This window comes from Arachis hypogaea, chromosome 6 (assembly GCF_003086295.3).
Source record: "Arachis hypogaea cultivar Tifrunner chromosome 6, arahy.Tifrunner.gnm2.J5K5, whole genome shotgun sequence".
Classification (NCBI taxonomy): domain Eukaryota; kingdom Viridiplantae; phylum Streptophyta; class Magnoliopsida; order Fabales; family Fabaceae; genus Arachis; species Arachis hypogaea.
Genome location: NC_092041.1, coordinates 6,922,528 through 6,941,621, shown reverse-complemented (window position 1 = coordinate 6,941,621; position 19,094 = coordinate 6,922,528). Strand labels below are relative to the sequence as shown.

The 19,094-nt window shown below is 27.8% G+C and overlaps 2 protein-coding genes across 3 annotated transcripts; both read left to right on the top strand.

Moving 5' to 3' along the window:
• Positions 1 to 1,392: 1,392 nt before the first annotated feature.
• On the top strand, positions 1,393 to 2,677 carry LOC112695685 (short-chain dehydrogenase reductase 3b). Of its 2 annotated transcripts, none has more exons than XM_025748123.2 (2): positions 1,393 to 1,632; positions 1,710 to 2,677. In XM_025748123.2, the coding sequence occupies exons 1-2, from the start codon at positions 1,619 to 1,621 to the stop codon at positions 2,503 to 2,505; spliced, it is 810 nt and encodes a 269-aa protein (XP_025603908.1). In that variant the 5' UTR covers positions 1,393 to 1,618; the 3' UTR covers positions 2,506 to 2,677. The 2 variants fall into 2 exon arrangements, with proteins under 2 accessions (XP_025603908.1, XP_072054030.1); XM_072197929.1 differs by having other exon boundaries at positions 1,394 to 1,632; positions 1,707 to 2,677.
• Positions 2,678 to 6,802: 4,125 nt separating this feature from the next.
• Positions 6,803 to 9,699, top strand: LOC112695684 (uncharacterized). Its single transcript, XM_025748122.2, has 8 exons — positions 6,803 to 7,265; positions 7,809 to 7,842; positions 7,940 to 8,107; positions 8,332 to 8,421; positions 8,578 to 8,643; positions 8,744 to 8,835; positions 9,185 to 9,232; positions 9,381 to 9,699. Exons 1-8 carry the CDS (start codon positions 6,925 to 6,927, stop codon positions 9,496 to 9,498), a joined length of 957 nt encoding a protein of 318 aa, XP_025603907.1. The 5' UTR covers positions 6,803 to 6,924; the 3' UTR covers positions 9,499 to 9,699.
• Positions 9,700 to 19,094: the final 9,395 nt, after the last annotated feature.

Here is a 19,094-nt window from a genome sequence, read left to right as displayed (position 1 = left end):
CAGTTCCTTCAAAGACCAGTGTCTCACTATCACTTTACGCATATAATAACGTATACTTTAAAGAATTTTACTTTAATTGATTTCTCTCTATTTCTAACCTAGTTAGCTAGGATAAATTAATCGTTCGGACAGTTAGATTCAGGATAAATATATGAAATAATAAAAAATTAGCCACTAATACTAGTTTTTAGATATGTAACATACATATAAAAATTTTTCATTATGTTCTGCGTGCAGCTTATACGACTTGTAAGACTTGACCCTTCAACTGCACAATAAAAGTATTATCAAGGCCATGTGATCGGAAACAGGGTGTAATGAATTTTATATATGGTATTACCTAGTTGGAAACGTTGAGTTCACAAAAATAATTAATTCACAATCAAATTTGCCAAGTTCATGTTTGATGGTCAAGGTACCTTATTATTATTAGAGGAGGAATGCATTCTGCCAACCATGAAGCAGTAATGAAAGAGTAATCACGATTAGTAGTTCTAAGTAAAACTTAATAGCGTTAAGGACTAAGGAGGATATTACACAATTTAAGGATTGCAAGCTATTTTTATTCTAAGTTAGCCATCAAGAAGCAACTCATCAGAAAACACATATTATTAAGCATATTAACGCTTAGAAAAAAATTTAAAAAACTATTATTTTTATTAAAATTTGATTAACACTTAATAAAAAAAATAAACAATCCTACACTATTAAATATAATTTTATATTATTAAAAATATTAATAATAATTAATTAATAATTACAAATTATAAAATTTACTAGCCCCTAACATATGGTCACCCACGGTGCCACACTACTACCACGCAGTTTAATTTTGTACGCCGTAATTAACAAATAACTTCATTAATTATTATATCATCTAGGTCCATTTTATCATTTTAACTAGTCAAATAAATATTTAATGCAGTTGTGTGGATGCAGTAAGATTCGAGTGCAAAATCAACCCTATTCAATACACTATCGTATATACACGTAATATGTTGAAAAATATATATGGGTCACTCAAATAAAACGTTTAAAATATTTTTTAAGATGTTTTTTATTAATTAAAATTTATCATATATAATTAATTAAATCGTGTTATTTTTATTAAAATTAAGTTAGATAAATTAATTTAACCAAAAAAATAATAAATCAATTCTTAAATCAGTTTAAATTAATATTACTTTTTTATAGAAAATGACTATAATATTTTTATTATAAAAAATAATTAAAATACTCTTATTATATATATATATATATATATATATATATATATATAAATTTTAAAAATTTTAAATCCTATTCTTTTAATGACAGAAAAGTAAAAGACTAAAATTTATATTTAAATTTTCAAAATTAATATATATAATAAGAGTATTTTATTAGAGTACTTGATGATGATTCCAAATGAACATTGGAGTACATAGAGTAGTGGGGCATCATTTTTTCTAGAGTTTTGCGCTCTTCTATTCTTATAAATAAAGGCTACATAGCATTAGAGACCCTAATAAAAAACATACAAAAGATATTGAACATATATCACAAGAGTTAATAGCTTTGTTTCCAGGTTTTGGGAAACCAAAAGCACTTCCATCAAACCAGGAAACTCACAGTCCAAATGCAGAAACAAAGGTAAATTAATAATAACCCCCACAAATCTTTCTTAGTTTTGTTCTCTCTGTTTCGTTGACTTTTTGACCTTGAAGTAGGTTGGAGGGTAAGGTGGCTCTAATCACGGGAGCAGCCAGTGGAATCGGAGAAGAAACGGTGAGACTCTTCGCCGAAAACGGAGCCTATATCGTCGTCGCCGATGTTCAAGACGATCTCGGTCATCAAGTCATAGCTTCAATAGGCTCCGATAGAATCACCTACCGTCACTGTGACGTGAGAGACGAGAATCAGGTTGAAGAGACCGTCAATTTCACCTTGGAAAAGTACGGCCGCATCGATATCCTCTTCAGCAACGCCGGTATACTTGGGTCCCTTTCCGGTATCCTCGACCTTGATCTCAAAGATTTCGATAACACCATTGCCATCAACGTTCGTGGAGTGGCAGCAACGATAAAGCACGCGGCACGCGCCATGGTTGCAAAGAAAATCCGCGGCTCCATCATATGCACGACGAGCGTGGCGGCCACGTTGGGCGGAACGGGTCCTCACAACTACACGACATCGAAGCACGCGCTCTTGGGGCTCGTGAGATCGACGTGCAGTGAACTTGGCGGTTATGGAATCAGAGTTAATAGTGTTTCGCCTTACGGAGTTGCAACGCCACTTTCATGTAAGCCGTTTAATCTTGGTCCTGATGAGGTAGAAGCTTCTACTTTGGAATATGGGAATCTGAAAGGGGTGGTGTTGAAGGCTCGGCATATTGCGGAGGCGGCGTTGTACCTTGCTTCAGATGAATCTGGTTACGTGAGTGGGCATAACTTGGTGGTTGATGGTGGATTCACGGTGGTTAATGGCAGCTTCTCTGCAAGTTATAATTTGTTCACGAATAGTTAGTTGTGGCTTCACGGTGGTTAACGGTGGCATGTGTTTAAGCTTTCTTGTTCGCTGTATCTTTTCATCTGCAAATCTTTATCTCTTTGTCTCCTCCTCTTTCTTATGAATTCATGTATCTTCATATATGCTTCAGGTAATGATTTTCATATCATAGGTATTACTATTACTATTACTGTTGTAGTTACCCCTCCCCCTTCTTTTGTTATTAGTATGATTACTTAATTACTAACTTGATTAATAGTATTAATTTTTTTTAGAATTTATTAATATAAATCAATTATTTTTCTAATATTTATTTTTTAGATAAAAATTCAGATTCGGTTGACTTCATGTGAAGTTAATAGCTGGTAGTAGTTGGATAAAAATTTGAGTCAAATCAGTCAAATCATCTAATAACTCTTGGTTATCAACTTCATGTGAAGTCGACTGCACCTTAGTTTTCACATTGTTTTTAATGGTGCATTAACATTAAAATGAAGATTTAAAATTATATATTAAAGATGTATTTAAAATGCTACTAAAAAGAACATCTAAAAGTGAATTAGAATATTCAAAATTAGTAACGACATTAGAATTATAATGAACAAATCAATAATAATAATAATAACAACAATACCAAAAAAATAGGAAATTAATTCTTTATACCTAGATGAATCTTTTTTTTTTTCTTAAAATAATTTTTTTCTACCCACCTTTTAGTATAATGTAAATGTACTTATCTTAACATATCTTGGCTTTACTATCATTTTATTGTCCGGATAATATAACAAGATGAAATATGTTTTTTTTGTATATATCTCTTTTATATATTCTTTTATAATGTGAAAGATAATGTTTTTTTATCAATCATTTTTTAATATAAAAAATAAAATATATAAAAAGATATATACAAAAAAATAATATATCATATAATAATATTACTCATGTAATAATGCATACTACTAATATATTTGTAATTGTATTATTCCATTTCAAGAATGTTATTAAAAATGTAAATACTAAATAGTAATATTGAAAACTAATCATATATATCTCGTATAAGGTATATATAACCCAAAAAGTCTTTTTCAAATAAATTTTAATGCAAAGTGATGATCTCATACTTCTAATAACTTATTAAAGCTATAAAATTGTTATATTGTAGGAGTACAGAAGGCCATTGGGAAGTACAAAAGGCCAGGAAGCAGGGGGACAAATCACATATTATTTGTCCATAACAAACACATCATTTCACATGTACATTATTTATTAGAGTTTATTAAAATCCCAATGTGCCCAATAATATAACTAATAAATAATACAAACTGTCCAATTATAACTAACATATGTGTATGTGGCTAGATTTTCGCTTATTGGTATTGTTTATATTATGTTATTCCGAATATGTTTTTCTAGTTAGATTTATGTTCGTTTGGAAAATTTTAGAAATATATTTTTTTTAATTTTTGATTTATGAAAAATAGTAGTATTAATGTCTAATACAATTTTTAAAATTAAATTACAATTTTTTAAGAAGTTATTTAGGAACTTATAGAGAAGTTAAAAAAATGTCTTCTCTCATAATATTTCTACTTTTCATCACATTTATATAAAATAAGTACTTTCAGACTTAAAAATTCAAATACAAAATAATTTATTTATAAGTTAGTTTTAACAGAGTCATTTATTGTTTAAGTTATTTTATCAAAATGAGCTTAATTAAGTTAGTTATCCAAACTGGGCTTAGTTTCAACTCCTGAACCACTTTATGTTAGGAGTGAAATTTGAGGGATAACAAAAAAAATATTTTATTTAATATTTATTAATTTTAAAAATAATTAATAAATATTAAATAAGATAATTTTTAATTATTTTATATTAATTTTTTTGTTATCAAATATTTTTATTAGTTTAAATACAAGAGTTTTGATTCTAAAAATAGAACTACAAAATGAGATATTCAATAAGTTTAAGAGTAGTTTGGATTCACTTTAAAAAAATATTTATTTTTTATTTTTTAAAATATTTTTTTAACAAATAAAAATTATTTTATATTTGAATAGATTTTAAAAAAAATTAAATATTAAAAATATTTTTTGTTTTTATTTTATAAAACAAGATATTATTAATTTTTAGAAAAAATAAATAATTTACTTATTTTAATAAAAATATATTTTTTAAAAAAACGTATCTAAATAAGTTTTAAATTGAATAAAAGTCTTTTATTTTAACACAAAAGTACTTTTTTACTCAAAAAACTAATTTAAACTAACATTTAGTCTATTAACCCTTAATTAAACGAGTTAACTTGTTTAATTTGTTTAAAGTTTTCATTATTTTTTTAATTTTTTAAAATCCAATCTAAATATCTCAAGTTTTAACTAATAATTTATTAAATGGACAAAAAATTGGCACAAAACTAATATTTTAGCTCAAATTTTTGTTTTTAGTTTAAAAGTTTTCTATTAAAAAAAAATAAACAGACCGATTCGTTTAGACGATCAAATTTATCTTATATATGAATTAGACTTTTATTTTAAAAAATTCGTATATAGTTAATATATAATTCATCCAAACTGTTTAATCCAACCCTACTTCATGCGAAGGTCACATGCACATGTTGGACATTATACTACACTATTGAAATTAGCTATGGGATCAGATGAGACTTTGTGTATAATTTAATTAATTATTTGTCAATTTTTGAACCCCAGAAGCACATGAATTTTAAATGAAGGGACATATAGCAGCCATAGTTGACCCTAAAGAGTTCATTATTATAAGAAAAAAATAATAAATTCTTAATTTTTTAATTTGAAAATATATAAAATTTTAATTAATTAAAAATATAAAAATATTTTTAATCTTTTAAAATAATATTTAAATTTTTTATTCAAAATATATAAAAATAAATTAATTCTTCAAAAAGATTTAAATGTCTCGCATTTTAAAGAATGAGAGAGGTTTTGATATTTTTAATTAGTTAAAAAATTATTTATTTTTAAAATAAAAAATCAAGAATTTATTTATTGTTTATTCTTATATATAAAAATTTTAATGAATGATGCATCCAATAATACATCATTAGCAGAAGAAAAATTGAACATGAACTTAGCACCGAGGAAAAAAATGCTGTTAGTAAGAACCACATGACTACTGCAGTTCGTAGTGTAGAATATTAAAGTCAACCAAACGATTAACATAAAGAAAGATCTTTTACATTTTGCAATAAAAGGATGACGAAGATAGTTAAAAAGACGTGTGTCTTTTTTTTTTTAAAAAAATATGAAAATTGACTTGAAGTTTATCTCCTAATATATCTTTTGTGTAACTGAATTTTACATAAATTCTTATTAAATTTCCGGAAAAGGACAATTATATCTAAAAAATGTTGTGTTTGGTCAACTCAATAATCCAAGTTTAGTCACCAAAAAACTCAATAATCCAAGTTTATATATGTAGGGTTCAACAAGGATAATTGATAACAACAGCGACTAAGCGACTTTTCTTCTAATAGAATCATAATCATAATATCGGCAGTAAATCCAGCAGCGTCTAATTATTGTATTTGTATTTTTTGATTTTGGAATGAATACTGTAATTATTGTAATTTTGGTCACAAAGGTAGAGTAATAAAAAGTTGTCAAAAAAGGCCTAAAATCATAAGCCCAAAGTTCAATAACCAAAAAAACATGTCCAAAGAGATGGACGAAAACGAGAGTTCTGTATTCAACTCTCATACACTTCATCAATTACGTGTTGTGTATTTCATGAACAAAAACAGATTGGGAATTGTCCAATTTACTAACAAAAAAAAAAAAAGAACAAAAACAGAATTACCTATTGTATTTTAACTTCTAAAGTGGCGAATATTTCTGTTGTTCTGTTTTTATCATAAATTGAATGAAAGGAAAAAAAAAAAAGACAAACAAAAAAAAAATCAATCACCATTTATAAGGTCGATCTTCCTACTCTATTATTTTGCTTTCCATTATGAGTAAGTATTTCATCTGTAAAAAAAATGGTAGAAACTCTGGTACAGTCAAATACCTGAGAGCCATTAGATAATTTGACTGATTTGACTAAATTTTCATCTAACGGTTCTCGAATATTAACTTTCCGTGAAGTCGACTTTACCTGAATGTTTACCAAAAAAAATTTGGAAGCAAACAGTTTTTAGTAATTTTTAGCTAATATTTAGATAGCATAAATATTAAATTATTTTTAATAAATATAGATAAAAATATAAATATAAACTATTATTAGTAATAATAATATTTATTCACTATATAATATTGCTATTTGATTTGTTCATACTGAAAGGTCTCAAACCTGATGGTCAAATTCAAATCTACCAGTCCACTTAGAAAATTCAAGAACTAAGACATGCTCACAAAACCAAGTCCTCTGAGTTGAAGAAAATGCTTATTCATAAAAAAGATGGCACTAGAGATAGAATGGTATGACATAGTGTGCTTTGGTATTGTTTGTGTGGCCTTTGTAGGTGCATTATGGGTGCTGTGGATGAATGAAGGTGCCTCCAATAGAGTTTTTGAGAGCATGTATGAGAGCCTTCTTGTGACTCAACCTGACAATGAAGTTGTTGTGACCGTTTTGCCCTCTGCCCATGTTAGCACCTCTCAGTTATGGACCAGTTGTTGGGTTGGATTGAACCCTTTGTGGCTCTTACTCACACGTTTCCTTTCGTTTGTGATCATGGTTCTTTTCTTAGCCTGGGATGTTGTCACGTACGATGCAACCATCTTTGTTTACTACACTGAGTATGTTCCTATATTCTTTTCGTTCCAGTTTATGTACTCTAATGTTTTACAAATATTGTTGGATTTATTTTGAAAGTATTAGCGATCAACCATTCATGTATCTGTTCTTATGAACTTAAATTTTTGGGACAAATAGTATTACAATCTCGCTATGTTACTAACAGTATTTCTCCAAGCCAACTCTTATATATAACTGTGTTTAATAGAAGTGTCTTTGTGAATGTGTTTAATAAAATTGTCTTTTTTATGGCTGTGTTTAATAGAAGTGTCTTTATAGATATATTTTCTGAATGTGTCTCTTTATATATGTGTTTAAAATATAATAATTAATTATTGTTGACAATAAATTGGCAGATAATATGTTGGTACCCTATACTTTTTCATAGTATTATGATTATATGATATCCGAGTTTTTGTGATAACAAAATTTAAGAAATGCATTCATTACATATCAAGCATACAGTAGTACTGATCTTAGTGTCTTACATTATTCTTATACTATGCATCGAGACCAATAAAGAATCTAATTGTATTTTTTTTCAGGTGGACTTTCACATTGGTCATCATATATTTTGGGGTATGACAAGAATAATGTAAATCCCATCTGTTTAATGGAAGTAAGATAATTAAGGCATCTAATTAGCATCTAACTTTGAACTTTACATATGCGTTAGATGGGGACCATGGTTTCTGCACATGGATGTTGGAATTTCTGTAGCAAATCAACCATTGACAGTGTGAAACAAACAAATGGTTCTGTTAAGTTAGAAAGCCGCTATGCAAAAGTGGAGTTTCAACAAAGAGCAGGTTTCTTGGGTTACCTAATGCAAACCACATATCAGGTTGATCAAAGTCAACTAATCAACATACATTGGGTCTTATATATATTTGTTTTCGAAAATATTCCAATAAAAATTGATACTTGATGATATGCTAGATTGCCCTTGAAGATCTAAACGTGACTCTGATCTGTTGACAGAAATAATCACATTGAAAACATAGTGATTAAATGAGTTTGCTAATATATATATTCAGTTTTGAACTGATATTCTGCATATTTTAACAGACATGTGCAGGGGCTGTGATCCTAACAGACGTTGTATTTTGGGTTGTTATAGTCCCATTCTTATCTATATCTCACTTAAGACTAAACATGGTGAGTGACTGAGTGTGACTTTAAAGTTTCTTTCATTTGATGTGTATTTGTGCATTCAATCTTAATTGGGAATTATCTAGTCATTGCACATCTTAACAAATCTCTGTTGAATAAAGGATATTTTTTTTAATAATTTTGTTGTTGTATGCTTGGCAGTTGATGGGTTGCATGCATGCTTTAAATGTAGTTTTCCTCTTCTTGGATACAGCTCTGAATAATCTCGTAAGTGTATATCATGCCCAGAAAAGAAAAGGAAATTCTATAATTGTCAAATCATTTATTTGTCTAAGGACTAATGATATTTCATATTCTTTATTTTTAGCCATTTCCTTGGTTTAGATTCTCATATTTTGTAATCTGGAGCTGTGGTTACATTATTTTCCAATGGGCCATCCACGCATGTGGTTTTCCATGGTACTTTATTATTTGATGTCTCTTTTCTCTTTTGTATATTATTACAAATAGTATCACTTTTTTTTATATAATTATTTTTACGTGAAGTTGATATTTAAAATTTATTAAATAATTTAAAAATAAAAAAGTCTAGGAACTAATAATTTTTGTGTTTTTTGGCCAGCACTTAACCATCAAAATAAAAGTGAGTGATTTTCTATTATTAAATGTAATCTCACACCATTAAAAATACTATTGATGACCAATTAATGATTACAAAACATCAAAATTACTGACCCTTTAGCATTCCTCTTTAAAAATTTTGACTAAATTATTATCTTATGTTGTAATCTTCTTTCTTATATAACAGGTGGCCATACCCATTTCTTGAGCTAAATAACAAGTGGGCTCCTCTCTGGTGAGTATCATGTATTATGAATTTATGATACTACATAATTTTAAGTAAATAGTATTATATTATAGTATTAATTGAGTAGTATTATGATTCCTCCAATACTGTATTGATATAAACCCAGTGATTATTTTTTATCTATACAATAATGCAGGTATTTTTGCTTGGCGGTAATTCACATCCCCTGTTATGGAGTGTATTTCTTGATTGTGAAAGCCAAAAATACACTTCTTTCCAGATTGTTCCCTCATGCATTCTTCAGGCCAAACTAGTTCGATTAAGAATCTCTTGTAGTTGGGGATCTTATGCAATCGACTCTTGCATAAGTAACCATGATAGGTGTTTCTTTCTTGCAATTTATTATCATGCAAAACTCACGAACACCTTTAGAGGAAAAAATGGATATTAAAGTTGTAATTTGATAACTATGGCTGGTTAAACACCTATGAAGCATGGACGGTGATACTGATACAGATACAATACACTATAAAATATGAAATATGTGGATGCGCAAATTTTAATTTTTTTAAAGATAAGAAACATTATATGTTTATAAAATATAAAATATTTTTAAAATAATTTATAGTAATATTTTAATATTATATTTATATTAAAATATAAAATATATATTTTAACTATTTTTAATTTTTTGTTAATTTTAAAATATTTTTTGTATTAATAAATAATAATATATTATTTTTAAATTTATTTTAAAAATATAAATTAAAGATAAGATTAAATATAATTAATATATAATAATATTTAAATATCTCAATATAAATTTAAAAAAATATTTTATATTTTTTATTAAAACATAATTAAATATAAAAAACACATATATTAAATAAATATCAAATAAATATCATATTCAGAATATATGCGAGAGCGTATTTGATACACAGCAACTTAAGAATGGTCCGTGCTTTATAGTTGAACTGCTTTATAGTTGAACGCAAATCAAAATGTCTTGTATGTTGTAAAATAAATAAAGAAGAAGTAATAAATATAAAATAAAAAATATAATTAAATAGTTCTAATAATAATATTTACTATGATTACTATCTTAATATAATAATGATGATTAATATATCTATTAATATTATATGTTGTAGTATATGAAGAAAAGATAAAAAAGAAATTTGTAGAGAGAGAGAAATATTTTGTATTTTTTATTGCATATATTCTCTTGTCTCAGATCATGCTTTTATAGACATACAAAAGTTTACTTTTCAAACTATATTTATTTTGTTTCATTCTAAGGACTTAGTTCCTTTCAACATAGAAAATGGGTTGCCCATAAATGGACATCCATTCTTATTCTATCCTAATCACAACACTTCTCTTTGGATGTCCATTTAAGATTATGCATCGTTAAAACCTTACTAAAGAAAAATCCAATAGGAAAAAACTTTAGTGAAGGAAAAAATAGTATAATATCCTTTGTGATGGGACTGCCTCATTAAAAATTTTGTCAAGAAAAATCCAATGGAAAAAAATCTGACTAAGAAAAAAAGAGTATAACTCCCCCTCTTGTCGACATCATTTAATATTTCAAAATTGGCGCATCTCAATCTGATGGACCAATCTTTCAAAAGAGGATTTCGGAAATGACTTTGTAAATAAATCTGCCAGATTGATCGAATCTGTTGGACATCAATTGTCCTTTGATTTTGAAGATCATGAGTAAAGAAGAACTTGGGAGAAATATGCTTTGTTCTATCACCTTTGATGTATCTGCCTTTAAGCTGAGCAATGCATGCTATATTATCTTCAAATAGCACAGTTAGAGCTATCTTATGATCAATCAGTCCACATGATAACATAATATATTGGATCAAACTCCGAAGCCAAGAACACTCGCGTCTTGCTTCATGAATCGCTAGCATTTCGGCATGATTAGAGGATGTTACATCAATTGTCTGTTTTGTGGACCTCCATGATATAGCTGTTCCACCATATGTAAACATGTATCCTGTTTGAGATCTCCCTTTATGTGGATCAGACAAGTAGCTAGCATATGCATAGCCAACTAGTTGTGACTTGGATCCATAGGGATAAAACAATCACATATCAACTGTTCCATGAAGATATCGAAAGATTTGCTTGATTCCACTCCAATGTCTTCTGGTTGGAGAGGAATTATACCTTGCTAGTAAGTTCACAGCAAATGATATATCGGGTCGTGTATTATTAGCAAGATACATTAGCGCTTTAATGGCACTAAGATATGGTACTTCAGGACCAATGATATCTTCATTCTCTTCTTTAGGATGGAATTGATCTTTCTCCATATCCAAAGATCTTACGATCATTGGGGTACTCAAGGGATGTGACTTATCCATATAAAATCTTTTCAAGATCTTCTCTGTGTATGTTGTTTGATGAATAAAGATCCAATTTTTTATATTCTCGATCTGCAGGTCGAGACAAAATTTAGTCCTTCCAAGACCTTTCATCTTAAACTCTTCTTTTTGAGTTTTTATAATTGTTGGAATCTCTTCAGGAGTCCCAATGATATTTAAATCATCAACGTACACAACAATTATAATGAATCCAGATGCAGATTTCTTTATGAAAACACATAGAAAGATATCATCATTTTTGAATCCATTTTTTGCCAGATACTCAGTAAGACGATTATACCACATTCGTCCAGATTGCTTCAGACCATATAAAGATCTTTGCAATTTGACTGAGTATAACCCTTGCGAATATTCATTTGATGGTTTGGATATCTTTAGTCCTTCAAGAACTTTCATATAGATATCCCGATCTAATGAGCCGTATAAATAGGTTGTGTTACCACATCCATTAAATGTATATGCAGTTTATGATATGCAGATAAACTGACTAAATAACGCAATGTTATCGCATCCACTACAAGGGAATATATTTCTTCATAATCTATACCATGCCTTTGTGAAAAATCTTGTGCCACAAGTCGTGCTTTGTAGCGCACAACTTCATTTTTCTCATTTCGTTTTCCCACAAATACCCACTTGTATCCAACAGGTTTTACATCTTCTGGCGTACGGACTACAAGTCCAAAGACTTCATGTTTTGCAAGTGAGTCTAATTCAGCTTTCATGGCTTCTTCCCATTTTGGCCAATCATTTTTTTATCGATATTTTTTCGACTGATCTTGGCTAAAGATCCTTACTTTCATGCATGATATTTAATAACACATTATATACAAATATTTCATTGACAATTGTCTTATTTTGGTCCCATTTTTTTCTGTAAAGACATAATTTATCGAGATCTCATCATTTTCACAATTTTCAGGTACTTGAACGTCTTCTGGCATTAAAACTATATCAGAATTTTGGATAACTGCAGGTGTCTTTACTATGTCTTTTTCAACAGGAATAGTATTTATCTCTTTTTTCTTTCGAGGATTTTTGTTTTTGGAACTGATAAGCCTGCCACGCTTCTGGCGTGTATTTGCTTTGGTGGCAATTTATCAAACTGGGACATCAATTCGAATTGGAGCATTTCTGCTGGTATATACGACTTAATTATCCTCTTTGTATTGGAAAATGCATTAGGCAATTCATTTGCTATTCTTTGCAAAAGTATAATCTTTTGAACTTCTAGTTCACATTGCCCTGATCGAGGATCTAAATTCTTCAAGGATGATGGATTCCAATTAAGTCCCTTTTCAGGAAGCTTATTATTTCCCCCTAATATTGAAAATTTTGATTCATCAAAATGACAATCTGCAAACCGAGCTTTAAATACATCTCCAATTTGTATCTCAAGATACCTCACTATAGAGGGAGAATCATATCCAACATATATCCCCAATTTTCTTTGGGGTCCCATTTTGGTGCGATTAGGTGGTGCAATGGGAACATATATCGCACACCCAAATATTCTTAAATGGGAAACATTTGGCTGCTGGTCAAATGCTAATTGCATAGGAGAAAACTGATGGTAACTTATTGGCCACAAACGAATAAGTACTGCGGTATGTAAAATAGCATGCCCCTAAACCGAGGTTGGGAGATTTGTTCTCATAAGTAAGGGTCTAGCAATTAATTGGAGGCGTTTTATAAATGATTCTGCTAACCCATTTTGTGTGTGAACATGAGCTACTGCATGTTCAACACTTATTCCATTAGTCATACAATAAGCATCAAATGCTTGGGAAGTAAATTTAACAGCATTATCAAAACGAATTGCTTTGATTAGATTTTCTAGAAACTGTGCTTTTAATCGAATAATTTGAGCCAGTAATCTCGCAAACGCCAGGTTGCGAAAAGATAATAAGCACACATGTGACCATCTCGAATATGCGTCTATTAGGACCATAAAATATCTAAAAGATCCATATGTCCACATATATCACCTTGAATCCTTTATAGGAATTCAGAGGATTTAAATCCAATATTTAATGGTGATGGCCTTAAAATTAACTTCCCTTGAGAACATGCAGCACAACAAAATTCACTAGATTTAAGAATCTTCTGGTTCTTTAGTGAATGTCTATGGTAGTTTTCAATAATTCTCCGCATCATGGTTGTTCCCGGATGACCCAATCGGTCGTGCCAAGTTATGAACTCATTTGGGCTAGTAAACTTCTGGTTTACAATGGCATGTGATTCAATTGTACTAATCTTGGTATAATACAACCCAAATGAAAGTAATGGTAACTTTTCTAATATAACATTTTTATTTAAATTATGAGTTGTAATACATAAATACTCATGATTTTCCCCATTCATTATTTCAATATGATATCCATTTCGGCGAATATCTTTGAAACTCAACAAGTTCCTCAAAGACTTGGTAGATAATAGTGCATTATTTATTATGAATTTCGTTCCTCCAGGAAACAAAATTATAGCTCTTCCGGAACCTTCTATCACATTGCCTGAGCCAATAATAGTATTAACATATTCTTCTTTTGGCACAAGATATATATATATATATATATATATATATATATATATATATATATATATATATATATATATATATTACTTTTGAGAATGGTGTGCAAACTTGCACTATCTGCAAGGCATACATCTTCATTATATATCCTTGTCATTTTCTTCAAAGACAAATAATAATAATAAAATGAGTAGTATGCATAGTTAAATTGAATACTTTATCGAAATTATTTTTTTAGAAAACACTGTACATAAAAATAATGTCATATACTGAAATTTTATTTTAAACTTGAGACATTTAATGATTTCAAAATTTATGAACATTAATATTTCATTATTTATATACATCATATTTGAAACTCAAATACATAGAAAATAAAATTTAACAATAAGTTCTTTACATTATTTATTTACATGGATACTTAACAATCTCACATATTAAATTATTCCATTATTGATCAAATGACCAATATTTCCTTCAGGATCCTCAAAGAAATAAGATACATCATAATGAGTAGTGGAATTTTCAGCATCATTTGAAACAAAATTTGCTTGCTTTCATTTGTCATCTTTTTTCAAAGACACCTGGTAAAGATGACTAGGTGCCTTGGGGTACGACAGGTACGTGACTAATGGCCATTTCCACCACAACGGAAACACTTATCCTCTGTTGATTTATTTTTCCCAATATTTCTTTCTTTATCCCACTTCTGGTGAGATCTTCTCTTTTAAACACAATTCCTTTTCCTTCCATAATTTTTGCCATTTACCTCTTCTAGGGTAATTTGCCACATTTACTTCAGGAAATGGGGCGGCGCCAGCTAGGCGCGCTTCATGACTTTTTAAGAGCAACTCATTGTTGCGTTCAGCAACAAGAAGGAAAAAAATTAACTCATAATATTTTTTAAATCTTTTTTCTCGATACTGCTGCTACAGGAGCACATTCGAGACATGAAAGGTCGAGAAAGTTTTCTCTAACATATCATTGTCAGTTATCTTTTCCCCACATAATTTCATTCGTGAGGTGATTCAAAACATTACAGAATTATATTCATTTATGGATTTAAAATTCTGCAGACGTGAGTGCGTCCATTCATATCGGGCTTGATATCACCGTTTTTTTTATGATTATACCTTTCTTAAAGGTCTTTCCAAAGATCTGTATGATCTTTTAATGTGAGATATTCATTTTTCAATCCTTCGTCAAGATGACGACGAAGGAAAATCATGGCTTTGACTTTATTCTTCTGGGATGCATTATTTTCAGCCTTAATGGTATCTCTAAGATCCATTGAATCAACATAGATTTCAGCATCCAATATCCATGATAAATAATTGTTTCCAGATATATCAAGAGCATTGAATTCAAGATGAGAGAGTTTTGACATAATAAAAATTTGTTACTTTAGTCTTTCTAAAAATTTGATCAGAGTTTTGTGCTGATAACGTGTTGTAAAATAAATAAAGAAGAGGTACTAAATATAAAATAAGAAATATAATTAAATAGCTCTAATAATAATATTTACCACGATTACTATCTCAATATAATAATGATGATTAATATATCTACTAATATTATATGTTATAGTATACGAAGAAAAGATAAAAAAAAAATTTTGTGCAGAGAGAGAAATGTTTTGCATTTTTTATTGTGTATATTTCCTTGTCTCATATCATATTTTTATAGACGTACAAAAATTTACTTTTTAAATCATATTTATTTTGCTTCATCCTAAAAACTTATTTTTTTTAACATAAAAAATGAGTTACCCATAAATGAATATCCATTCTTATCCTATCCTAATCACAACACTTTATTTCATAAGCAAGACCAAATTCATTCCCCCCAAAAGGTCATATTTGCAATTTATTAGGTACTTCCACACGTTGAATTCAATATGAGTGATCTCAAAAAGGGGGTTTATAAAGTGTTATTGACTCGATTAATAAACTAAGTATTTTTAATTGGGTGTACTTTTAAAAAGTGAATTAATTTAAAATTAAAATTTGTATTAGAATTAATAAAATTAGTATTATCTTAGTGATATAATATTAGTTTAATGGATAACTAATAAAATTTTAATATTCGTATAATTATATTAATAAAATAATTAAAAAATATAAAATTTTAATTGAATTAAAACTAAATATTAAAAGAATAAATTTTATTTTTAATTTTAAATCACTATTTACAACAAATAGTTTTATAAATATTTAAAATAAAATTAAAAGTAAAATTAATATTAAAAATATTCTAATACATCAAATCATCTGTTTTTTAAGGTTTTTTTTACAAATTTTAAATACTTTTCTTCTAATGCAATCGTATATGTCTTATTTTTAATATATTATATTAAATATCAATAATAATATTAAGTGTATATCAAAATCAGTCATTATTAATATAAAATATGTATTAAAATTAAATTAAATAATATATATATTTATACATAAATATATTATTATTAATTTTTGTGTACAGATATTTTTTTTTAGTAAATCACAACAACAACCTATTTACTAATAAACACTTAAATTGCATTAAAGAGTGGTAATTTAATTTATTTTAAAAGTAAGAATGCACAATCTGTTAATTGAATTATCAAATAAATTATGGTTAACGATAGGGGCAGTAGTGGGCCGAGCTATTCGACCAAGGTTCATGATTTTACTAGACTCATTTATAAAACAGGTTAGATTTGGATTTTTTATAATATCTATTAATTAAAAAGGCTAGTTCAGAGACTTATAACAAAAGGTCTATAAAACTTGTTGAACCGATTCCTCAAAATATATTTGTGTAAAATAAATTATTCTTAGTTTAGATTTTTAACTATTCATTTATATTAAACATAAAATTAAACAAAATTAAAAATAATCAATAATAATACTAATTAATATTGTAGTTTTTTTTAAATAAAAAATTTATAAATAATAAATATAATTATAATGTGTAATTAAAGATTAATATATAAATATTTTTTTATAAATTATAAATTATAAATTTTAAAATTTATTTAATGCCAATTTGAATATTTTAAGACTATAATTTTTTAAATTCTAATTCACAACACAAAATTTTTAAATAGATTTGCAGACTTGCCGAAATTTAAATTTGCGAGGCTTGAGTTTGGTAAAAAAATTCTATAAAAAATAATAGATCTAAATTTATACCATTTATTTATATAGAGTCATCAAAACCAAAGCTCAACTCAGCTCGGTCTATTTCCATCGCTGGTTAATAGGACACATTTTATTAAGTTATAAATTGCATCGAACTACTACAAATTTTTAGTTTTAACCAATTTCAGAAAAGCGGTGTTGCAATTTTCTTGTTTCATAATAACAAACAATTCATGGTTGTGATTTATTAGAAAATTTGAGGTAAAAAATAAATTATATTTTCTAAAACTTTGAAGTATTTTTAATTATATTTAAAACCATATAGAAAGAAATTCACATTAAATTTTTTCCATTAAATATACGAAAGATATAAATACCATTACAAAAACAAACATGATACTAAAGAAATTCCTTATTAAAAGGTATATATAATGAATTATTTATATTTATTTTATTTTTGGTATTTTTTATTTTTAATATTCTAAATATAAAATGTATTATTTTATAAAGAACGAGTTAAAACCATCCAAAATCAATAGAGAACGAAATTATATTAGATTATGACTTAAATAATTTAGATTAAATTAATCTAATCGAATTTAGATCACGATGCATATTATTATTATTATTATTATTATTATTATTATTATTAAAAAATATTAGAGAACTATCAAAATTTATTTTTTTGTCACTATTTTTAGTCATTAATTAAATTTTTTTAATTTAATAATTTAGCAATATACTTTAACCTATATTTTTAAACATTAATAATTAATTGATGACAAAAAATAATAAATTTTAATGATTTTCTCATATTTCTATTATTATTATTGTTATTATTATTATTATTATTATTATTCTACTAACAAAAATTAATTTTTGATTATTTTATTTATTTCAAATTATAACTTTTAAACTATAAATTTTTAAGCTTAAATTTTAAATTATAAATTTTAATATTTAAATTTTTTAAAAAGTAAAAGCTTTTATAATTAAAAAAATTTATTAACTAATTAAAAATGAATTTTCAGTACTTTCCCATATGAATGAATGAGTCATTTTTAATTTTTTACTTGTTAGAAGTAGGGGTGTGCATGGCCCGGCCCGGCCCGAAAATCCGGCTCGGTCCCGAACACTTTTGGGGCTAATTTGGTGTGATTTCATCGGGTTTAGGGCCGGGTATGGGTCTTAAAAATAGACCCGGTCATTATTTCGGGTCGGGTCCGGGCCATATCTCGGGTCACCCGAAATCGGCCCGGTGGCCCGGTCATCATACACAATTAATATTTTGTGTTATTAGTAATGGATGATGGCTATTATTATGTGAAATTTAAGTATTATAAACTTTAATATTTTGTATTACTAGTCATTATATATAAGACTATAAGTTAATGTTTTATATTTAAAATGCATAAGACTTTAGACTAATGCATAATCTTGTGTTATTTGTATTAATTTAAATATTTAGTGTTATTAGGCAATATTAGTATTGATTATGGTTATGCTTTAATTTTAGATAAAAGTTGGTTCTTATTATATTTTTCTAAGTGAATTTTACCATGTCAAATAATAGTTGGAGTCTTGGAAATTTGGATACTTTTACATGCTAACTTACAAGAAGGTATCAAGGTAACATAATGTTAACGGCCCGGTTTTCACCCGGTTTTTACCCGATATAATCGTGGCCCGAAAGTGTATATGTTTCATTGGGTCTAGGGTCGGGTTCGGGTCTAACAAATAGGCCCGGTATATATTTCGGACCGGGTTTGGGTCACATCAAACCCGGTTTCACCCGACCCATGCACACCCCTAGTTAGAAGATATAAATAGAATAGAAGATCAATCGAACC